General features: G+C 48.0%; 1 protein-coding gene across 4 annotated transcripts; it reads left to right on the top strand.

Moving 5' to 3' along the window:
- Positions 1-1,003: 1,003 nt before the first annotated feature.
- Positions 1,004-20,416, top strand: GTPBP1 (GTP binding protein 1). Of its 4 annotated transcripts, XM_082280342.1 has the most exons (13): positions 1,923-2,642; positions 3,845-4,264; positions 6,691-6,802; positions 9,215-9,395; positions 10,447-10,795; positions 11,248-11,371; positions 13,253-13,367; positions 13,821-13,965; positions 14,108-14,290; positions 15,081-15,216; positions 15,735-15,913; positions 16,426-16,623; positions 18,211-20,416. In XM_082280342.1, exons 2-13 carry the CDS (start codon positions 4,241-4,243, stop codon positions 18,301-18,303), a joined length of 1,839 nt encoding a protein of 612 aa, XP_082136468.1. In that variant the 5' UTR covers positions 1,923-2,642; positions 3,845-4,240; the 3' UTR covers positions 18,304-20,416. The 4 variants fall into 4 exon arrangements, with proteins under 4 accessions (XP_082136467.1, XP_082136470.1, XP_082136468.1 ...); XM_082280341.1 differs by lacking the exons at positions 1,923-2,642; positions 3,845-4,264 and adding an exon at positions 1,004-1,211; XM_082280344.1 differs by lacking the exons at positions 1,923-2,642; positions 3,845-4,264 and adding an exon at positions 1,417-1,911.
- Positions 20,417-20,922: the final 506 nt, after the last annotated feature.

Here is a 20,922-nt window from a genome sequence, read left to right on the forward strand (position 1 = left end):
CTCACCGCCCGCTCGGCCCCTCGGGCCGCCCCGCGCCGGCGCACGCGCGCGCCGCGCTCCGCTCGCGCCGCTGTCGCGCACGCACGCACACACGCGCGCGCGCCCCCCCGCACGCGCCGGCGCCGGCCCCGCCCCCTCTGGCGTCAGCGGTGAAACGAGCCGGGACGCGGGCGAAAGCGGCCTCATCGCCCGCTGAGTAAACAAACGTAAATCCTCCCCCGGCTTCCTTCTGTGCACAAGGATGGTGCTTGTGGCGGTGGTGCCACGAGCGTGCGCGTGGCCAGGCGGAGGAGCAGGACAGGCAGGTTCCCCCGCCGCAGGGGTCACCTGCCAGCCCGCAGAGCCCCTCAGCCGGAGGGGTTTCCTCACTGGCGCTGGCGTCCTGCCTGGCGGCCCCCGCCGGCGGAATGAACACTGTGGGCTCGCATGGCGAGCAGGCGTAGGGGTTTTCTGTCGGGAGCCCAGGGCGGGAGGGGCGGCGGGGTCCTTTGCGAGCCCCGGGAGCTGACGGCACGACGGGCCGGGACAGCCGGTCCCGCGGACTGCAGGAACAGCCGGCGCGCTCCCAGCCTCTGCCATTGGCTGACACAACTATCAGTGAAAAATCCCCTCCTTCTCACTGGCTATCCCGTGAGAATGCCCACCCACCAGGGCGGGCTTTGTTGCGGCACCTGGTCCCACCCAGGCCTTCGAAATCCCTTATTCGATTGGCTGTCAAGGTTGTTTGTCACGAAGCCCAGCTCTCCCATTGGACAGCCGGTCCCGGGCACGTCGAGCGGGCTCTGTTGTGTGTGTGTATGTGTAGAAAACAAGCCGAGCTGGCAGTGCTTCTCCCATTGGCTTCGCGCGCTGCGAGGGGGCGTGGCCTCTCCTCATGAATAATCACGAGCCACCCGCTGTCGCCATGGCAACATGCAAATTTAGCCGCTGCGCCCCCAGTGATTGGCGGGCGCCGCCTTGGCGGGCCGGGGGCGGTGCCGGGGCGGAGTGGCGGAGGGCCGGGCAGGGAAGGGAAGATGGCGGCGGCGGAGCGGAGCAGATCCCCGGTTCGTGGGGGGTCCCCGGTGCCGGCCTGTATGTTCGCCCCGGAGCCCGGCTCCCCGGGCGGACGGCCTCGCGTGGCGGCGGCCGCCTGTCCCCTCCGCGCAGCCTTCGATGGCGAGGACGGCGAGGCGCTCAACGGCGAGCCCGAGATCGACCTCACCAGTAAGGTAGGCCCGGCGGGGGGGCGGGCGGCGGCGAGCGCCATCACCCCGCCGGGCCCTCGATGCCCTCCTCCCTGCCGGTCGGCCCTGCCCGGGGGGCTGCCTCTCCAGCCTGGCCGCTCCCCGCACCTCAGAAGAGCGAGAGGTTGGGGCCCGCCTACCTCTGCCGGGACGGGAGGCTCCTCTGAGCGCTCCCCCGGCCCCAGCATCACCTGGGCGGGCGGCAGAGCCCGCAGTGCCGTGTGGAGGCGGCCGGGAGAGGCGCAGTAAAGTTGTCCCGTACCCCGGCCGGGACAGGAGGGTGCTGGCAGGCTGCTCCGCCCTGCGCCTTCCCCGCCTCGGCTGCCCGGGGGGAACGCCAGCCCGCAGTTGGTCTAGCATCCTCAGGAAGCGCAGGGTTTGGAGCTGTCATCTGCTGCAACGTCCCGCTGACGTTTGCCCTCCGCGCTGGGTCTCTGTAGTTATCTCTGCTGCCAGTTGTACTAGTTCCTGGGACTTTCTCCACAATCTTAAAAGGAGGTCAGAGCTTGTAACTTCTGAGCACAAGAGCCCAGTGACAAGGCTGCTTTGCTCTTGCAAACAGTGTTAAGTCAACGCAAAAAAGGCTTGTTCATCTTGTGCAGTTCCTTTCTAGGATCCCAGTGACAAAACTGTGTGGTGGTCTTATTTCTGTCAGCACCAGTTCTCACTTCCATCCTGCAGGAAGGTACATTGTAGTAATATGTGTGTGCCAGAGCCTGCCACAGACTACATTAGCTGCCTTCTGTTACTGTCTGCTATTTTTTTTTCCTAACTGGCTGATCTCTTAACCTGTTTACCTTTTGCTGCCACGGGTTTGATGCACTGTGGTGCTATCTCCCACTCTAAATAGTCTCCTGCAAACCTCATTCGGTCCACTTGTAATTATGTGATCCAGAAGTCAGCATAGCTGGTGTTTCCCCCTCGTTTTCTGTCATCCCTTCTCTTCATGCTTCCAGCTTAAGTTGGTCCAGAGTCCTGGACTTTCTTGCCATCTCTGCACAGAGAAACAGAAAGAGGAATTGTGTCTGTGGACATGGAAAATTTTTTTTCAGTGCATGACTGGGTATTTTACAATGTGGTACTGTATTAAAACAAATGCTATGAAGATGTGTTATAAGATAGTAAAGAATAGAAGTCAAACCTGTAGTATTTATTGAGCCACCTGTTCGTGCCTTAATGAGCTGGACAAGATTTTTATACAGGATGCCAGTATTGATCTGTGCTTTGTCTTGGATGTGACTGCTGTGGAAGAGGGCCAAGGAGGATGCCAAGGAGAGCATCACTGATTCTTGACAGCCAGGAACCTGACCAAAACTCCGGCAAAAAGAGAAGAGAGCTTTTCTCCCACAAACTCCTATTTGTGGTGTCAGTCTGTTTTCTGTTCCTAGAAGTCTGCAGGTGCTGTGGAGGTGGTAGGTAAGCATTTTTTTTGACCTTTATTACAATTTACTTTTCCATACAGCACTGTGCACCTGCTGTCTTTTCACTGGACTTTTCATTCATCCCCATCTTGGATGAGAGCTAAAACTGTGAGCTGTGCTCCATGTTTCCAAGTTAATCTCCCACTGTGTGCTCAAAACAGCAATCCCATATGGTGAGAATGCAGTAGCTAACCTGCGCTTCCCCGACCCCCTCATCTTTTCTGTCTTCTCACTTGAATTGTTCCACTCCAGTCCCTACTTAAAATGGGGACTCCCACTGCAGTCAGTTTGTCTGATAGTTGCTAGTTCTGTTCTGGTCCTTCTGACCCACCCCCTGGCATTGTTAATACTTTTCTCCCGGTCCTCTCCCTGTGCATTCACTGTAAAGTGAGCTCTTTTTTAAAGAGGAACACTTTGAGATTCTGTTATCAAGTGCACCTTGTCAGCTGGTCAGGCAAACAGTTCCATTCATCAGCATAAATTCATTATCATGTTGATCTTAATGGGTGTTTGTTTCCCCTTCAGTGCCAACACACTGCAGTAGTAATCAACTTTCAGGTCAAAAACCATAGCACACAAGGCTGTTAGTGAACCTGATACTTATATTAGATCTACATTGACAACAGAACATTAATAGCACCTGAACAATGTATGTCTACAGGGCATAGAAAGCAAAATATGACACTACATAAGATGCCTTTCCCCCACCTTCTCGATGGCTCGTGGTGGCCTTCTAGCCATGCAAAGTGTCAGGCTCTGTTTTTCCAATAAAGAGCAGCACTACGTACCACATAGTATTTGGTTTGCCTTTAATACTTATAGTTTGTCTGCCTCATGGATACAGGATGCTTTTTTTGTAAGGACTGCCTGTAGTAGTGCTGGTATAACCCAAGCTCAATCTCGCTGGTGTCTTGAAATTGCTGTTAATTAAAGCTATGGTCTCTTGCTTGCTGTTGGGCAGTGCAGAATGGCACAGTCCAGTCTGTCCCCCAGGAGTAAGCCCAGGCAACTGTAGCTGTTACCCACCTCTGGTGTGTGTTGAATCTCCAAACTGATCAGAGGAGAGGCAGGCAAAGCCGCCTTGCCCCAGAGACTGGGAAGGGACTTGAGAGGTGGCATTTCAAACTTGTGAGGTATGTTTCCTTCTGCTGTCTTAAGAATAAAACAATAACTAGTTGTTACTTTTTTGCTCTATAGGAAACCTGAGGTTGCTAGACCCGCATGGCTCCTACTGATAACTGCTCGTGCCTGACAAAGTGGAAAGAACAAAACTGAACGTTTTTGACTTTGTGAAAACCTCTTAAAAACATGCATTCATAGGGCAGGCATGGAGGGGGTCGCTCAAAGGTGAAAAGCAAAAAAAAAAGCAGAGGGGCCAAAATAGAGGGCTTCTCTTCAACAAGAGATGACAGAGAACAGGCTCTCTCCATCCAGGAAGCTAAAGAGATCTTCAAAACAGCACGTTAAGTCTTGCAGTGACCCAGGAAACTGCAGAACTGACTGGGGCTGCAGAAATAGTTGTCGGAAGCACTGAGCGACATTGGAAGGTGTGACCCATGAAAGCTGCTATTTTATCTACAGATACTTCTCTTGATGTCCTACTATGTCATATCAGCTGTAAGTTTTGTTGGCCCCGGAGTAAACTTTGGAGGCAGTCTGCTACTGGAACACCCTTCAGGAGCACCTTTGCATGGCAGTGGAAGTAGCAGTGTGGGGGAACAGTGTTTTGAGCTGATGTGAGCGAGTCTGTGCTGTTTGAGACCCCCCAGCCCTCCTGCCTGGCAACGTGAGGAAAGGGTACAATGAGCTGCTGAGTGCCTTGGTGCTTGTTACAACACCCTGCCTGCTCACACTGCTGAAGCACTTGGACTCATAGAAAAATAGAGCTGGTGATGAGACTTGAAGAAACTGAAGTTGGTGTGCCCTGCACCGGTGGCCCCTGTTATTTTACTGATCTTTGTGTGTGTTACAGCCTGTTTAATAGATCTTCTGAGTCCCTGACTTGTGCTGATGCACTGGCCTAAACAGTGATCCTGTCTGCTGTGCTTCCAGGAATTCCTGAAAGTACTTGCAGAGCAAAATGAGCCCTACACACCAAAACACAGCCTTCCATTCCTGCCCAGATTGGACCTCTCAACAGTTGCTGATTCCCCTCTCAATACATTTACATCCAGTGGTTTCCCTCAAGAAGACAACGAAACTGAAAGGAAAATGGAACTGAAAGAAAAACTAATAAAAGCAAAACTCAGTCTTTTGTAGCATGAAATAGAAGGACTGTGACCTTCCAGATAAGAATGCTTCAGTACCCTTTGCAGACCATGCCAAGTAGTTAAAAGGCTTAGGTAGGGCATGTGTCCAAAAGGGGCACGTGAAGGTGATTGTATCTGTTGTAGCTGTCTGGCCCTTGCAGACAGATCCCTGCTCTCTGGGACCCTTAACATTTGAGAAAAGAGTTGCTTTGGCAGCCTTAAACCTTCTAACCAGCACCTGCTGTCTGTGCTTCAGTTCCCCAGCGTGCATCACTATAGTTTTGAAAGCTGCTTAAGCGTTATTTGGGGGTGGGGGGGGAGGGGGGGTTGTGGCTTCCTTTACATTCTAGATTTCCAAAAAAAGCCTTCATCAAGTGTGTCATAGTAGTGGGAAAGGTAGTTTCTGTTTGAAAACACATTGTGTTAACTGTGCTAGCAAGTCAGGCTGTGTTAGAGAATGTTGGGCAGACTTGAGGATGTTATTGTCAACTGCTGTAAACCATATGTTTTAGGCATATCTAGCACAGATTTCAGTCTCAGTGCATAGTGAAGGGAAGTGCTTCTTTCTGGGTGTGATTTTGGGATGTGTATGTAGGGACAACTGTGGATGTCATTGAGTGTTGTAGTGTGGCACAGGTGTGCCTACCCATAGGGCTCTTGGTGGGTGACAGCCTTTATAACTGTTGCTAAAAGTGCCTTTTTCACAGAAATGTGTATCTCAATCCCTATAGCTATCAGGCTACTGTACTGGGGTGCTCAGCCACCAACGGATTTGTAAGCATGGAGGCAGCCAGAGAGCACGTAGAGTGGCTGATGGAGGTCTGTCTCCTTGGTCTGTCAGTCTGTCACTGCCATGCCACCATTGTGGCTGCTCTGTGCAGGTGTCCTCAGCTGTACTCTGTAAGCAGTGCAGGTTTCTGCCAGAAATGGTGGTATACCATTCAGTTCTAGGAAAAATCATTCCTGAAACACTCTCTTGTCCTCATTTTCTGCTTTGTTTCTGTTTTATCTTTTCATTCTCTTGATGTTCCTGCAGGGAAGGTCAAAGGAAGTTTGATTATTGCAGTAGCTGCAGTCAAAGCTTGTTGGTAACACAGCTGCTGGCCTACAAAACTGCAGCTCTCCACTGGTGAAACCTCCAGATGTGCTCAAACAAATTGCTTTGTATGCCTGCCCCTCAGCACTGTAGTGTAAAGTACCTAAAAATTGAAAAGAATGCTTATTCATGTTCTCTCCTTTCCTTCTGCCCCCTCAGAAAACAGAAGGGGACATCAAATATGTGAAAGACTTAGGAGAAGCTCTGGATTTTGGTTCCCAGGTGTTCTCTGCAGTGAGGTCTGGTTGGCTTTCTCTGGCTGTCCAGTCATGTTTCAGGGGAGCAGCAGCACTCTTTGCAGCAGAGACTCTGGTGTACCCAGCTAAGGAATTTCTGTGGAGAAAATACCTCCTCCCCTTTCTGTTTTCCTTGCATGAAAACATATTGGAGTGTTCACTTAAATGTGGCTTTTAAACACTGGTTACATCAGAATTAGATGCTTGGTATTCTTACTTGCTTTGAAGTGTATTTTCCAGCATGAATGAACTCTGAGCTCAGACAAACAACCTTGTGCAGTGTCACAAGGAAATAGCTGTCAGCAAAGCTGGTTTAAAAAACAAAACAAAACCATCGCAAAGCGGTCCTGGAAAAAGAGTCCTTCTCTTTCAATAAAGCACATAGATTGATTGTGCTTGTAACTGAAGCTGGTTTTGAAATTGTTTGACATCTGCAAATGGATATTCAATCTTTTTTTCCAGCTGGTGATGGTGAGTCCAACTTCAGAGCAATATGACAGTTTGCTCCAGCAGATGTCAGAACGGATCGATGAGGGATGTGGGGAGACCATCTATGTCATTGGACAAGGATCAGGTGAGTATAGCTTCCCCAGCAAAACAACAAAACATTATAAGAAAAACATAGTTCATCTAACCAGACTGCTGCTGAAGGTAATGCTTACTTTTCCAGAATAACGTCCATGAAATATAGCAGAATATGTGGGACAGATTCTTTTCTTTTATTCCTGCCAACAACTGTCTTATGTAGTGGAGCTAAACATATTTTTTTATAAAATCATGCAAGTTCTTTTTTGGAAATAATGCATATCTTGTCTGAACACACCAGGAAAAGACAAAGAATCTAAAGTTGTAGTAACAGCTTTAGACAGACGTCCTCAATGTCTGCGAAGATCTTGTTCTGTCTGATATTGTTCACCGCTCTGTTGGAAATAACATGTTTTTACCCCACAGGAATGTATTATAGATACTTCACATAGCCAAAATATATGCTGCTGACTTTCTTTGTTAGTATGTGTCTGTACTGTGGAGGGAAAGGTTTTCCTTTGCTCAGCATGAGACCTTTATTGTCACATTAATTTGTGTGTGGCTGCTAGTCATTTGCCTTTGCAGATTTTAGCAGTTAGCATGGAATACCTTTTTGTTCTTTTTGACAATTTGAATATTTGCATCTGATGGTGGTAAAATAATACTGAGCATGCCCTTGCTTTGAAATTGAAATTTCTTTTCTGAACATAAAATAATTGTCTGTAGTTATCATAAGGCTAAAGGCATGTTTCAAGTATACTGGATGCCTACTGGATATGAAGTTGTCATGCTCAGACATTTGCTGTGTTTGAGGAAGAATATGAAACCCTGGTTGTCAGTGCCAGGGTTGGCTGAAATAATGGAGGGGGGGAGCTGTGTAACCTCAGAACTGGGTGCTTTTTGGGTTTTCTTGGAGTTTTGTGAAGCAGCCAACTCAGAAGAGAAGCCAGAATTAGATGGCCAGTGTTCATGCAGCCAATATCACAGGGATTATGCTCTTGTCTCCAAGCAAGCTTCCCACATGTAGTCTGAATCCTTGGTGTTTGGGATAAGCACATCTGCAGTGGAGATCTAGCTAGTCAGGCTAGTACCTGCTTTCTCTTCTAGGATACCTTGTGAGAGTGTTAACTGGTGGTTGTTGCAATGATATACTTAGAAGTAAAATAGGAGGTTAAACTTCTGACTTCATTTCGTGTTGCAGCGTAGTCAAGGAAGATGGGGATATTTTCAACTGAGAAAGGATCTTGGTATCCCTGCCACTGTCTCTCCTTCTCATTCCCTTTCAGCATCTGATTTTCATCATCCCAGATACCCAACTCAGCTGACTGAGAAGCGAATGAAGACTGACAGAGGAAGCTCATTAGTTCACCAGTAGTGACCTTTCCTGTTCTCCCTTGGCTCTTGCCCTTTCCTGGCCCCTACTTCTCATTCCCCTCCTATAACCCGAGGCTCAAGACATGGGGCTTTTAGTTTTCCTCAGTCTCAGCCAGTTTATGAGCGAGGTTGGAAATCTCCTGGTAACTCTGCTAGTTTTAGAGCTGGGCAGTAATTAAAATGCTGATAAGTTCATGCAAACTGCAGTTCCTGCTTACCAGCTGATGAGTCAGCCGTGCATATGAGCATGTACACATGGCAATGACTTTGGTCATATGGGTGCAGTGTGGCTCTCCACCTTTGTTTGTTGTTTTGTGGGTGTTTTTTACCCACAGAGGAGATTCTGGGGTGAAATCTGTGCACCTTCACAGCACCTGCATTGGAAAAGAGACAGTGGTGGCCTTGACCGTGTCTAGATAGTTGCCACTGTCATGCTCTGACTGTCAACTCTTCTGCTTGGGTGAGCTGCTCAGAGGAAGCAGTGCCTCCTTGTTATTTTCTGGTCTTATGTGCTGTCAGCATTTCTTCCAAGTGCTAGGATGAAGGCAGTGAAACATGCCAGAAGCATTGTTTTAACTGGAGTATATGGGGGCTAAAGAAATTGCTGTGCAGGTCAGACTTGCAAAATACGTGTATTTGGGGTGTGGTTTTATAAAATAAGCTGATTGTTTACAGTGGTCCCACATTTACCACTAATGGCTAATTGTGGTGATGTTTCAGTCTGAGCTTTCCTTTTGTTAATGCTTTACCTTTTCTTGCAATGTGAGAGGAGATACTTTATCTGATTGAAGGACACAAAGTACTTTCAATACATGAAGTAAGGGAATTAGACAGAAATGTGTCTTCCTTGCCAATCCCTACGTATTTACTTGTAAAAATTGTGAAGAAAACTCCTCTAGATGAAAGATGGTGCTTTTCTAGTGTCTTTTAAGCCTTAGAGTGAAGACGATCCCTTTTCATTTTGGGCCAAGGGTGCTTATTCTGCGTACACATCTGACATCTCCAGTCCACGTATAAATCCCAATGGGTGTGCAGGTCCCAGGCAGGATGACACTGACTGCTCTTTGTCTCCTCAACACCACGCTAGATGGGACTGAGTACGGTCTGAGTGAGGCAGACATGGAGGCGTCCTACGCCACGTTGAAGAGCATGGCAGAGCAGATCGAGGCAGACGTGATCCTCCTGCGGGAGCACCAGGAGGCCGGGGGCAAGGTGCGCGACTACCTCGTTCGGAAACGTGTGGGTGACAACGACTTCCTGGAGGTCAGGTGAGGAGCCGGGTGGAGACAGGGTTAGTCAGCAGCTCAGCTGCATTTTTACTGTGTGAGCAGTGCGTGGTGCTGAGCCAGCAACGCTACTTCGAGTCTTGGTGTTGGAGCTACCCAACAAAGGGAGTCGAGCTTGACCACTCCTTGGTGATGAAATTGCCTTTTTTTGTTGTTGCTGTCTCTTTTGTGAACAAACGAAATTTGGAAATTTGCCTGTGTTTAGCAGAGGGCTGTTGCTCTCTGGGTGACAGCCTCACAGTTGGGAGATCTTTTGTATGCTGGGATGCCAGAAGGGAGTCACATGTGTGGCTGTATGTATGTGTATATATGCTCACTGCTGGAACACAGTACTTTTGACTAAGGATCCAGTTCTGTTCCAAGGCTGTGATGATCCAAGTCACCTTTTAATGGACATGTATTAGCTTATATAACAAGACTTGAGAGTCTGCCCAGACCTGGATGGAGTGGATTTCCAACATTTGCCAACAGCCATAATAGCCACATTGATCAGAGTCAAAGAAGGAGCTTGCTGGAGGACACGGCTATCTCCTAAAATATTTCATAGTTTTTTTAGCTTATCCATTTCTGGAAACAACGATTTTAATTTTTGTGCTCTACTTAGCGCTTGGCGTTGTTGCAGCATGAGAAATGTGAGAAAGGAAGAGGTGTTCTAGAGGAAGTTGGGATTTAGTCTTCCTTTTGAATTGCGACAGTGTTTATGTTGGATAGCAGAGACAAGGAGTTGGAATAGAGACACTCGGTATTGCATCAAGCAGTGTCACGTTCAGTTGACTGTGTTCTGGACACCAGTGACATGTTTCCACAGTCTTCCAAATCCCAGTCCCCAGAGTCTGGGATCTCCACTGTTATTTAATAACTGTAAAAGAATCTCTGTTCTGCTTGTGAAGATCTAACATTTTTTAATCTCTGTTTGAAGGTTAGGGAGAAAAAGCCATTTGCAAGAGCAGTGATGTTTGGGTTTTTTTGATCACTTCTGTTCATTTCTTCAGGTACCGTATTTTACCAGGCTCCTTTTTCCTTTCCCCTGCAGGGTAGCAGTGGTTGGCAATGTGGACGCAGGGAAGAGCACCTTGCTGGGTGTCTTGACTCACGGCGAGCTAGACAATGGCCGGGGCTTTGCTCGGCAAAAGCTCTTCCGCCACAAGCACGAGATCGAGTCAGGTCGCACCAGCAGTGTGGGCAATGACATTCTGGGCTTCGACAGCGAGGGCAACGTGGTGAACAAACCCGACAGCCACGGTGGCAGCTTGGAATGGACAAAGATCTGTGAGAAATCCACCAAGGTCATTACTTTCATTGACCTGGCTGGTCACGAAAAGTACCTGAAAACCACCGTCTTTGGCATGACCGGCCACTTGCCTGACTTCTGCATGCTTATGGTAGGTAGCAAGAAAGATGGACCCTACCAGCTGGAGGGGGGCTGTTCACAGCTTTAACAGCCTCGACTTCTTTCCTGTTGCAAAGTGCCTGTGGGGTCTTGGAGGGAGGCAGCATCTCACACTGCTGGAGAGCAGAAGCCTCTGTGGCTATCTCTCCTCTACTCTGAGGCGAGTGCCCCAGCACTGGTCCCAGACAGGCCCAAGGTTTGTGATTCTTGAAAATGGATAGATTTCTGAATTCTAGAAAACTTTGTTAAAACTGGGAAGAAATGAGTCAGTCTTCTGCCAGTGGCCAACAACATTTGAGATGAGCTGGGCCTGGTCATACGGTCCCAGTGGCACACCTACAACCTAATCACAATGTACTGCACATCTGACACAAGGCCTTCTTTGTAATCCAGCTTCCTGCAGAAGGAGCATTGACATCCCTGTATTTTATATCCCTGGTGTAGGTTGGGAGTAATGCTGGGATTGTTGGAATGACCAAGGAGCACTTAGGCCTGGCGCTTGCACTTAACGTTCCCGTCTTTGTTGTGGTGACCAAGATTGACATGTGCCCTGCCAACATCCTGCAAGGTGAGTCCTACAGGCTCTCTCCAGGGCTGTTTCTTACCTCTGTGTGTGTTGCTGTCCCCTGCTTGGGTTCAGGAATTACTGCTGGAAGAAAGCTCCTTTATCTGGTTCTGACTGCGTCCTAAACACCTTCCAGAAATCTATCCTTTTCCCTTGCTCATTTTGCAGGTGGTTCACTTACACTCATGATTTCAAAATTACCTGTGCTGGGGACTCAACTGAGCAGCCCAAAAGTGTTTGCTACAAGGTTTTGCTTAATTGAGCTCTAAGAGAAGCAACATACAGCTGAGGTTTGGGCTTTGCTTTCTCTCTGGGTATTTAAACCTGGAGGAAAAGTTTGAGTGTGATCTTAAGCTGTGATCAGACTTGATCTGCAGCAGCTGTTAGTGAGGGGGCAGCTGCTTGTTACCTTCTGCTCACCTGAGCACTTCTCAGGTACACTGGCATAACTACAGCAGCTCCTTCCTCTGTCTGAACAACCAAACAACACTTAATAAATCATGGTTTAAAGCAGCTGCGTATGGGCTATGGTAGCAGGATGGGAGGCAGGACTAGACACAAGCAGGGATGGCAGTAAGTAGCATGGGCTAGTGTTTTTTTTCTCAACAGCACCTCTAACCCCAGCAGTGTCCCATTAACCCATGCATGATGTTTTTTCGGGCTGTGACCTGTTCTCACTTCTAAAACTCTCTTTAAGCATTTCACACAACTTCAGAAACATGCTGTGGTTAATTGGAGCAATGGGTTTTTTTGATAATCAGTCCTAAGGATCAGGGAAGTGAATGCTCCTGGTACTGTCTGTAGTTCAGTTCATTACTATAAAAATCCTAAATATGTGTCAGGCAAATAGATGCATGTGATCATAAGATAATCTGTGTATCTCTAGACTAGATGTTTGGCAAATAAACATAAGGCCTGACCATAAGATAATAACTGGGAAGGAAGGAGAACCTTTGGCTCAGCATGAGGAGAGAAGAGCTGCTCTTGGGAGAAGCTACTCCCTCAACATGCTCTGTTTAAAGTAAATAGACACGAGATTTGACTCAAGTATATCTGTGAAGAGCAGATGGCCTCATTCGATGTTTGTGTTTCTGTATCCAAAACATTACTTTCCCATAGGCAATAATTTGTTTACAAAACTCTGCCTAATTGGATTACAATTGTTGAACATAAATGATTTGCTCTTTTAAGCCCTTAGTACCCTTTTTTGTTTTTTTCTTTGTTTATTGTCAGGCACTTTGTAGGAGGCTGATGCTAATGCATCAGGTAATGCCCCTGCTGGCTGCTAGATACGAGGCTTAGAAAATAAGTTAAAAAGAGGCAAAAGCTGAAAATTGGGAGCCATGATATTTGTCCCGAAACACTAATTTCTGAATATGGTCCACCCACATTTTCCCAGTCTATGATGATCATCTTTGCCTCTTGCATGCTTCTTCAGCCTCCTAGGGCAAGTTAACTCCCAGGGAAAATATATTGAGGTTTGTTTGGTCAAAACTGATTTCCAATTCACATATTCTCAAATATTTCTGTCAGTGAGTCTTAGTTTTCAATTAATTCACTAGGAAAAATCCTTTCTAGAAAGAGGAAATAACTGCTTAAAGCTACTAATAGACAGCTATAAAATGTCTACTTCACAGCATTGCAAACTTGTCTGTCTCTTCATGTATGGTGTTGCTTGGCAGCAGGCTAGCTGGCATGAAATGGAAGATGGAATGGCTCCTAAGTCCTACCTGGGCTGCAGCAAACTCATAGTCTCACCTTTAGCCATCTTCTCCTGTCTTATCCGTGGCCAGAGCACCCGTCTCCCTTCGGGGAGAGACCCCACAAAAGTGATTTGTAAAGACAGGAGATGCTGCCCTAACAATATTCATTTCACCCTTTAAGAAACCCTGAAGCTGTTACAGCGACTGCTGAAGTCCCCAGGGTGCAGGAAGATTCCCGTGCTGGTTCAGAGCAAGGATGATGTCATTGTAACAGCCTCCAACTTCAGCTCAGAGAGGTAACGGGAGTAGAGGAGAATCATTTCTCTTTCAATCCTATGTGGAGACTGGGTGAGGAGATTCAGAGAGTCCCATTGTCTAGATGTGTGGAGGTTGCATCTGCCATGTGGTGTGTTGATTCCATAAGAGTGTTGATTTTGAGGTTGACCTGCTTGTGTTCCCCTCTCTGAGGCAGAAATGAGAGGCTGCTTCTGGGCAGTCTGCAGAAGACAGCAGGGAATTCAGCTTCCTTCAGTACTGGAACCTTACACCTTTTCCCAAATGTCATTAGAAGGCAGAGGCAATGTTTCAGGTTTTCAAACATGGGGTGTTGTGCATCTGACTGCTTGCCAGGCTCTCCCTTCCTAGCACTGTGTATTGAATTCAGTCCCAAGATTTTGGATGTCTCCCTACATGTGGAAAGCCAGGTAGGAAGGTGAACTAACTCCATTTTCATCAATTTTCCTTTACAGGATGTGCCCAATTTTCCAGATTTCAAATGTCACTGGGGAGAATCTAGATTTGCTGAAGATGTTTCTTAATCTCTTGTCTCCACGGACCAGTTACAGGGAAGAAGAGCCAGCAGAATTCCAGATAGACGATACTTACTCTGTGCCGGTAAGAGGCCTGGTATTTGGAACAATGTTCTGTTCCCTCTTCTAGGTTGAAGAAGTTGTCTCCTCTAGAGAGGAGAGTTCTAGAGCTCTTCTGCTGGCCTGGTTGAGTAACCACAATTCCTGTTTTTTCTTTTTTGACGTAGGGTGTAGGAACAGTTGTCTCTGGGACGACACTGAGAGGCCTAATCAAGCTAAATGACACCCTACTGCTGGGGCCAGATCCCCTTGGCAACTTCCTCCCTATTGCTGTCAAGTCCATCCACCGCAAGAGGATGCCCGTCAAGGAGGTGCGGGGAGGCCAGACCGCCTCCTTTGCCTTGAAGAAGGTGAGATGATCTCCTCTAGACCCCCAGAACAGGAACTGCCCTCCTGATTTTTGAGTGCTCTCAGAGTTCAGCTGCAGTAAGGCTGTTTCTACAAACCTCAGCTGCCTCATTTTGCAGTGGAATGAAATCCCATAGAATCTGTGGTTCCACATCCTGGTTTTTCTTCCTGGGAGCTGCCAGGGGATAGTAGTGCCACTAGGTAATGATGTTGGAGTTACCTAAGAAAGTGGAGACATTGCAAGAAAAGGCTGCTTTTGTGCTGGAACTGCATTAGTAGCCTGGGCAGCGTATTTGCACTACTCCTCTTGCGTTGTAGGACCGGCTGCATGATTTGGGATATAAAATTCAGCAAAATTCCTCTTGTAAAAGGTTTCTGTTAATAGAAGCTGCACCGATTTTAAGGGGATATAGTTTAAGCTATACCATATTTCATGTGTTCAGACTTTCCATGTTATATTAAGAGACATCATGATTTTGGGGAGATATTTCCTTGGGTAATGTGCAACCAGGATTTATGTTTTGCTTTTAAAGGATCAGTGAGGTAAATGTGTCAGTTTCCAGCATTTCCAGTACTCTAAAGCTTCTTTATGAGCTTTAAGGTGAATTTTATTTTTGCAACCTTTACATAATACCCCGTACATAACATACAGCTAGGCAGCTCTTGCTTTGCCTTTTGGTGGGCATGAGTATCTGTGAAATCCCTTAGGATTCTGCTGGATGCAGTCAGCCAGAGCAGCAGATTTCTTCCCTGGAGAATCATGCTAAGGGTTTTTTGTGTCTCTGTTTTCAGATCAAGCGTTCTTCCATCCGGAAAGGCATGGTAATGGTGTCACCCCGCCTGAATCCACAAGCCTCGTGGGAGTTTGAAGCAGAGATTCTGGTGCTCCATCACCCCACCACCATCAGCCCACGGTATCAGGCCATGGGTACGTGTGGCAATGTTGGTTCGTCTTTGCTTCCCAGTGGTAGCAGTTTGTATCAGATCTAGCCTGAGATACTTTTGCTCCTGATGTCTCTGCCAACCTGAATATATGCCATAGTTCCTGGTTTTGCCTTTCCCAACATTGTGCAAGAGAGAGTGGGGGAGGCTATAAGGTAAAAAGGAGATGTGTGCCCTCAAGTGTACTTGGAACCTGCCTGTGCTGTATATCCATGGTGCAAAGATTCTCCACTTCCAAATGCTGATGGAAAGACTCATTTTGGGTCCTGCCCTCTAGCCCAGCTGCTTGGCATGTAGAATTCTGTAGAGGGTGCTTCAGGCCAGGCACAATTTGAAGGCAGCTGTGCTAGCTTATGTGCATGTTCTTTTTGGGGATGGAACAAAGGCAGCTCCGTGACCTGTATAGTCTTTGCTGAAGGGTGAGGAGCTGCCTTAGATGTGTCTCTGAAGCTCGTTGCACTAATGGCCCTGGCTGCTGAAAGCCTTTGTGCTTTACATTCACAGTGCATTGTGGCAGCATCCGCCAGACAGCCACGATTCTCAGCATGGACAAGGACTGCCTGCGGACAGGGGACAAAGCCACGGTGCACTTCCGCTTCATCAAAACCCCAGAATATTTACACATAGACCAGCGGCTGGTCTTCCGGGAAGGCCGCACCAAAGCTGTGGGTACCATCACTAAGGTAAAGGCTGCCAAGGGCCACTTGCTTTGCCCATTAGCTGCTTCTTACACTGAGAAGCCAGCAGGAGAATCCGGATAGCTCTGGAGAAGTGAGGGAAGGGAGGCTGTGCTTCAGCCACAAGCATCAGCCCTGATGCGGGTCGCGGATGACTGATGTGCTTTGTCGTGTGGTGGGTCTTTAGCTGGTGTGAATGAGGGAATGTAAAGGGTGGGGCTGAGCCAGATGCTGCTGGTTCTTAAGGCTCAGTCTCTTTCTGAGACCATCTTATAGCTGGTCTCTTTGAGTCATGTTGTAGAGGTTAGAGTGCCACCTCAGCCAAGTGGCCCTTTCCAAGGGTGGGAGCTCAGAGCTCTAGGTTTCTTTGAACAGCTGCTGCTACTGCTGCATTCTTCTCCTTACAGCTGTTTTTATAAATTCTCCTGAGACTTTTTGTTAAAAAGCAACGTTGAACCTCGCCAGATCAGCCTGGCTATTTTAATGCTGAGTTTGGCCTCTCCCTTTGCAATTTGCAGCTACTCCAGACCACCAATAACTCACCAATGAACTCCAAGCCACAGCAGATCAAGATGCAGTCAACAAAGAAGGGAGCCGTTACGAAACGAGAGGATGGTGTTCCCGCCTCTGGGATGGCAGCTGGAGGCCCAGCAGCTGGGGATGAGGCCCCCTCAACAGCTGCAGCGCCGCTGACACCTACTGCCCTGCAACCATTGGTAAGTGAGGAAAATACCATGTCTGTCCAAGCTGTTTGTGTCCTGGTTTCACCTGTTGGAGGAAGAGCAGTCTAAAGCACTAGCATTATCCCCTCACACCTTGAACTCACCTTGCCACAGAAATAAACAGAAATATGAGTAGTCTCAGAGCAGAAATCATAATTCTCTGATGACTGGGTGACTCCATGGCTGACCTTCCAGCAGACAGCAGCTCAGGGTACTGGGACAATTCGGGTTGGACCTCCGGAAGTGTCTAGTCTAACCTCCTGTTCTAAATAGGATTAGCTGTGAGGTCAGACCAGGTTACTCAGGGTTTTATCCAGTCATGTCTCAAAAACCTCCCAAGGAGGAAGACTGCACAACCTCCCTTGGCAACCTGTTTCACTGCTTTGACCACGTGCACAGTGAAAAAGTGTCTCTACAAACCCAGTAGCTGAACTAGTGAAACATCTAACAACCAGTCACAAAAGAGGTCTTCGATGCCTGTGGGAGAGGTAGAAAATCCCTACACTAGAGAAATTACAACCTAGGTCATCTGCCCTGTCAAAAGAAGGAGGATGGGGACATCCAAGAAGAAGGAAAGGCTTTACATTTCTCTTTAGAGAAATTTATCCAGGTTGTTTTGTTGGTTAGGACTTCTCAGCTCAGCTTGTCCATGAAGGATACCTAGTGTTTCTGGCCTGCAAGGAATGGAAACTCAATTCTCACTGCAGGTTTTGGGAGCCTATTTATCAGCTTTATTACTGATAGAAGAAAGGCCTTCTTCTTGTAGGGTACTTCCTTAGTAAGTGAAGGGTTCAGGAACCAACTCCGTCAAACAACAGGGTGTTCCCCTTCTTAATTCTAGCTATGTTAGTTGCCATGGTCAAATTTCACCCTCTTGAGCCAGACTGCTCATCAAAGAGGACCCCCTGGCAGGGATTCTCTCCCTCTGCATATGCCTGGGGCTTCACACCAGTCCTCCATCTTGTCCTTGTCTTTTTGTAGTGTCACTGTGATTGTAAGTAGTGCTCCAAGCTTGCTCTTTGTTTCATCCCTCCCCCTGGACTCTGGGTTGCTTTTGTTCTTGCTTACGTCTTCCTCTCTCTCCTTGCTGCGTCCCCTCAGCCTGCACTGGATGAAGAGCCCCACATCCGTGAGGGCAATAAGGTATTTGGCTGCTCTCAAAGAGAAACAGTGGGTTTGCTGAGGTTGGGAAGAGAGGTTAGCAAGAGAGCCATGGTAGGGAGTGGGGGGCTCTCCTTCAATTCTGCACAAAGTCAAGGGAGCCTGAGACCTTGATTTCCTATATGCTGAACCCCATGGCACCTGCTGGCTCTCATGGGAGTGAAGCATTCAGAAACTTGGGAAATCAAAGTCTTCCCAGCTTGAAGGGCAAAACTTAATGGTGCATCTGTTTCTCCTCCTTTCCTCATGGTGTGTTTGCCTCCCTCCTGCCTTATCTCCTTCCTGCAGTAGTAGGAAGCTGAGCAGTCACAGCTGCCCTGCCACTGTTGGCATGTGTGTGTGATCCATCTGAACTCCTGCTGTGTTGATATCCCAGTTGAGGTGTTGCTTTGCACTAAAGTCAGTCTTCTTGTTTTTCAGTCAAAAGTCGGAGGAGGAGGCCGTCGACGTGGGGGTCAGCGCCATAAAGTGAAATCTCAGGGAGCCTGTGTGACTCCTGCCAGTGGCTGCTGAATTTCTTGTTCCTCCTCTCTCTGAGGAATTCCTCCCTTTCCCTTCATTTCTTATCCAAAAGATCCAGAGCAGCATAAACCAAAACCCATCCCAGCTGATTGGCTGCAGAAGAATCGTCCCTCCTCCCTGCCGGAAGCGATGGAGAGGAGCATAATTTATAAGCTAATGAAGGTGATAAGACAAAGAACTGAGTAACTGACACCTTCTTCCTCCCCCTGTTGACACATTTTTGTACATCATGGGCTTAGTTTTTATTCTTATTAGTTTTTATTATATTGTGTGCATGAAGATGAGAGGAGAGTCTGGATAGAGCTGCAAAGAGCCAGTTAGTTGCCTCCCTCCTCCCTCACCCCTTTCTGTCCACAGGACTTGCTGCTCTCCCCTATTGGCTGTCTCAGATCCAGGGGTTATCAGATGCCTGAAATTTCACACTTGCAAAGGTTCAAACAGGTTGTTTAGGATGGCTCCATGGAGCATCATGTCATCACCACTGTGGCCTCATGCCAAATATGTTTTGGATTCCCTCCCTCTTAAACTATTTCTAAGTGGATTTAATTTAATGTTGTAATGACTGAAGTTTGAAGGAGATGGTGAGAAAGTTCCTTAATTGGAGATCTAAGAGGGAAACAAATTGGAAAGCAGTTGTTGATGTTAAGTTCAGGGATCCTATGCTCAAAATCTTCAAATAATGTTGATAGCACTTAAAATTTTAACTAGCAACAGAGTTAAATGTGCAGACACCCACCCTGTTCCCCTTTTCCCATCGTGCTGCTTTTCCTAGTGTTTGTCCAGTGCACTTTGGAGCAAATCTAACCTGCCTCTCAAGGCTGCAGCAGCTCCACTGACAGTATTAAGAATAGTGCAGGAGCACTCCGTCCGTCCCTTGAGCCAGAGAAAGCCTTCTCACCTCAACAGACAGAGGTCACAGGGGGCAAGACACCTTTGGAACAGAGACACCAGGCTAACATGACCTCCCCTTGATTTTGTTTACCCCAAGATTTCCAAAACGTTTTTGGAACTCACTGGCCAAACTTTGCCGTGGCAAAGAGGTAGGATTTGTTTCCTCCCCTCTTGGCAAAAGAGGGCAGTGATTAATTGGTACCAAATTTATAGAAGTGCTTTCAAGGTGGGAAATACGTGGTAATGTGTCTGACTTTAATTTAATTTCTTAAGGTATTTTATTTTTCTTAATGAGAAATTCTGGCTTCTCCAAGGTGGCCCTGCAAGGACAGTTTACAAATTACTGTTGGAATGTTTTTTTTAACCATTTAATGAGTTTTTCAAGTGATTGATTCCCTGCTTATTTTGATCTCTTTTCTTCTAACCCTGCCTCCTCGCTTGGCTCTGATGAGGACAGGCATTATCCTCTGCCAGCTTGTGGTGAGCTCTGGGAGCGTGGTAGCATTTTGAGGAGGAGGTGGCATCCTCAGCAAATCATGGCTCTCCCCAGCAGGTGTGGTCAGGCTCAGTTTCTCTGAGGGCTTCCTCCTCCAATGAAGGACTTTTATTTTAATTAGAGGGAGACTGCAAAGTTTCTGTCCCTCCTTAGCGAGTTGTTCCTGTTCCTCACTCTGTGTCACCTGTGTGGAGTTCATTCCAGTTCACCTTGTGACTCGGGGTAGGCTTCCAGGCCGGCTGAGTGGCAGAGCGCATCTCCCGCTGCCAACACCAGCAATCCAAGAGCATTAAGCGGCACGGGAGAGGTGAGAAACGTGGTTTGGAGATGAGGGTCCTTTGCCTTAGAGACTGCAGTGGGCGGAAGGGGGAGGTCAGACAGTCCTTTTCCAAGCTATGTGCCTAAATACCAGCACTCTCCTGGCGAGGGAGGAACTATAGGCGGCTACAACACTAATAGCACCCGCATTGTGAGGGGGTGTGAGGTGTGGCTAAGCAGGGCACGAGGGCCTGGCTTGTTTGTCTTCTGGCCCTGTAGCAGCATCGAACTGCATCTGATTTCACTGCCCTCTGCTTCTGAGGGGAGCAGGGAGCTCCAGGCGGTTTTCTCTTTCTCCATTCCTTGTGCTCCAAATGAAGGAGACTGCTGAGACTGAAAGAAGGTTCACTTCAATTTGTGCAAAGGAGGTGGTGTGATCTCTCTTTTGTGACCAGCATTTACAGATCACTCAGGCTGGTGTGATCTATAAAATAAATTTTAAATAAGTTTGTTCCAAGTAAAAGTGTGGCTTCTTGATTTTTGTCCCTCTGGAAAACCAGGCTGAAATCCAAAGGAAGCAGGTTTGCCTAGCACCAGGTTCTTTTGCTGGCTGCAAGAGAAGAGGCTATGCTCGTAAGTGACAGCAGGGCAGGGCATGGCACAGCACAGGAGAGCTGCTGCTGCGCCTCTGCATAGCCCTGGCAGCTTTTACTTTGGCCAAAATGAAGTGCACCTCGGTGGCAGAGTGGTGACATGGGAACACGGGTGTGGTGTGAGCTGTGCTGTGTGAGATGGGTACGAGTGGGCGTGAAGAGCAGCTCTAGCAAAGCACTTGGGGCCAGCCCCGTGAGAGAAAGTGCTGGCGGATGCAGTGCCCTGCAGTGCCTGCGTGCTGTGCTCCCTGGGACCTCGCTAGGACTTGCGCCTCACCTGCTCCTGCAAATACAGTGGGTCTCTCCAGGGTT

The sequence above is a fragment of the Coloeus monedula genome (genome assembly GCF_965178545.1).
Source record: "Coloeus monedula genome assembly, chromosome: 4".
In the NCBI taxonomy this organism is placed as follows: domain Eukaryota; kingdom Metazoa; phylum Chordata; class Aves; order Passeriformes; family Corvidae; genus Coloeus; species Coloeus monedula.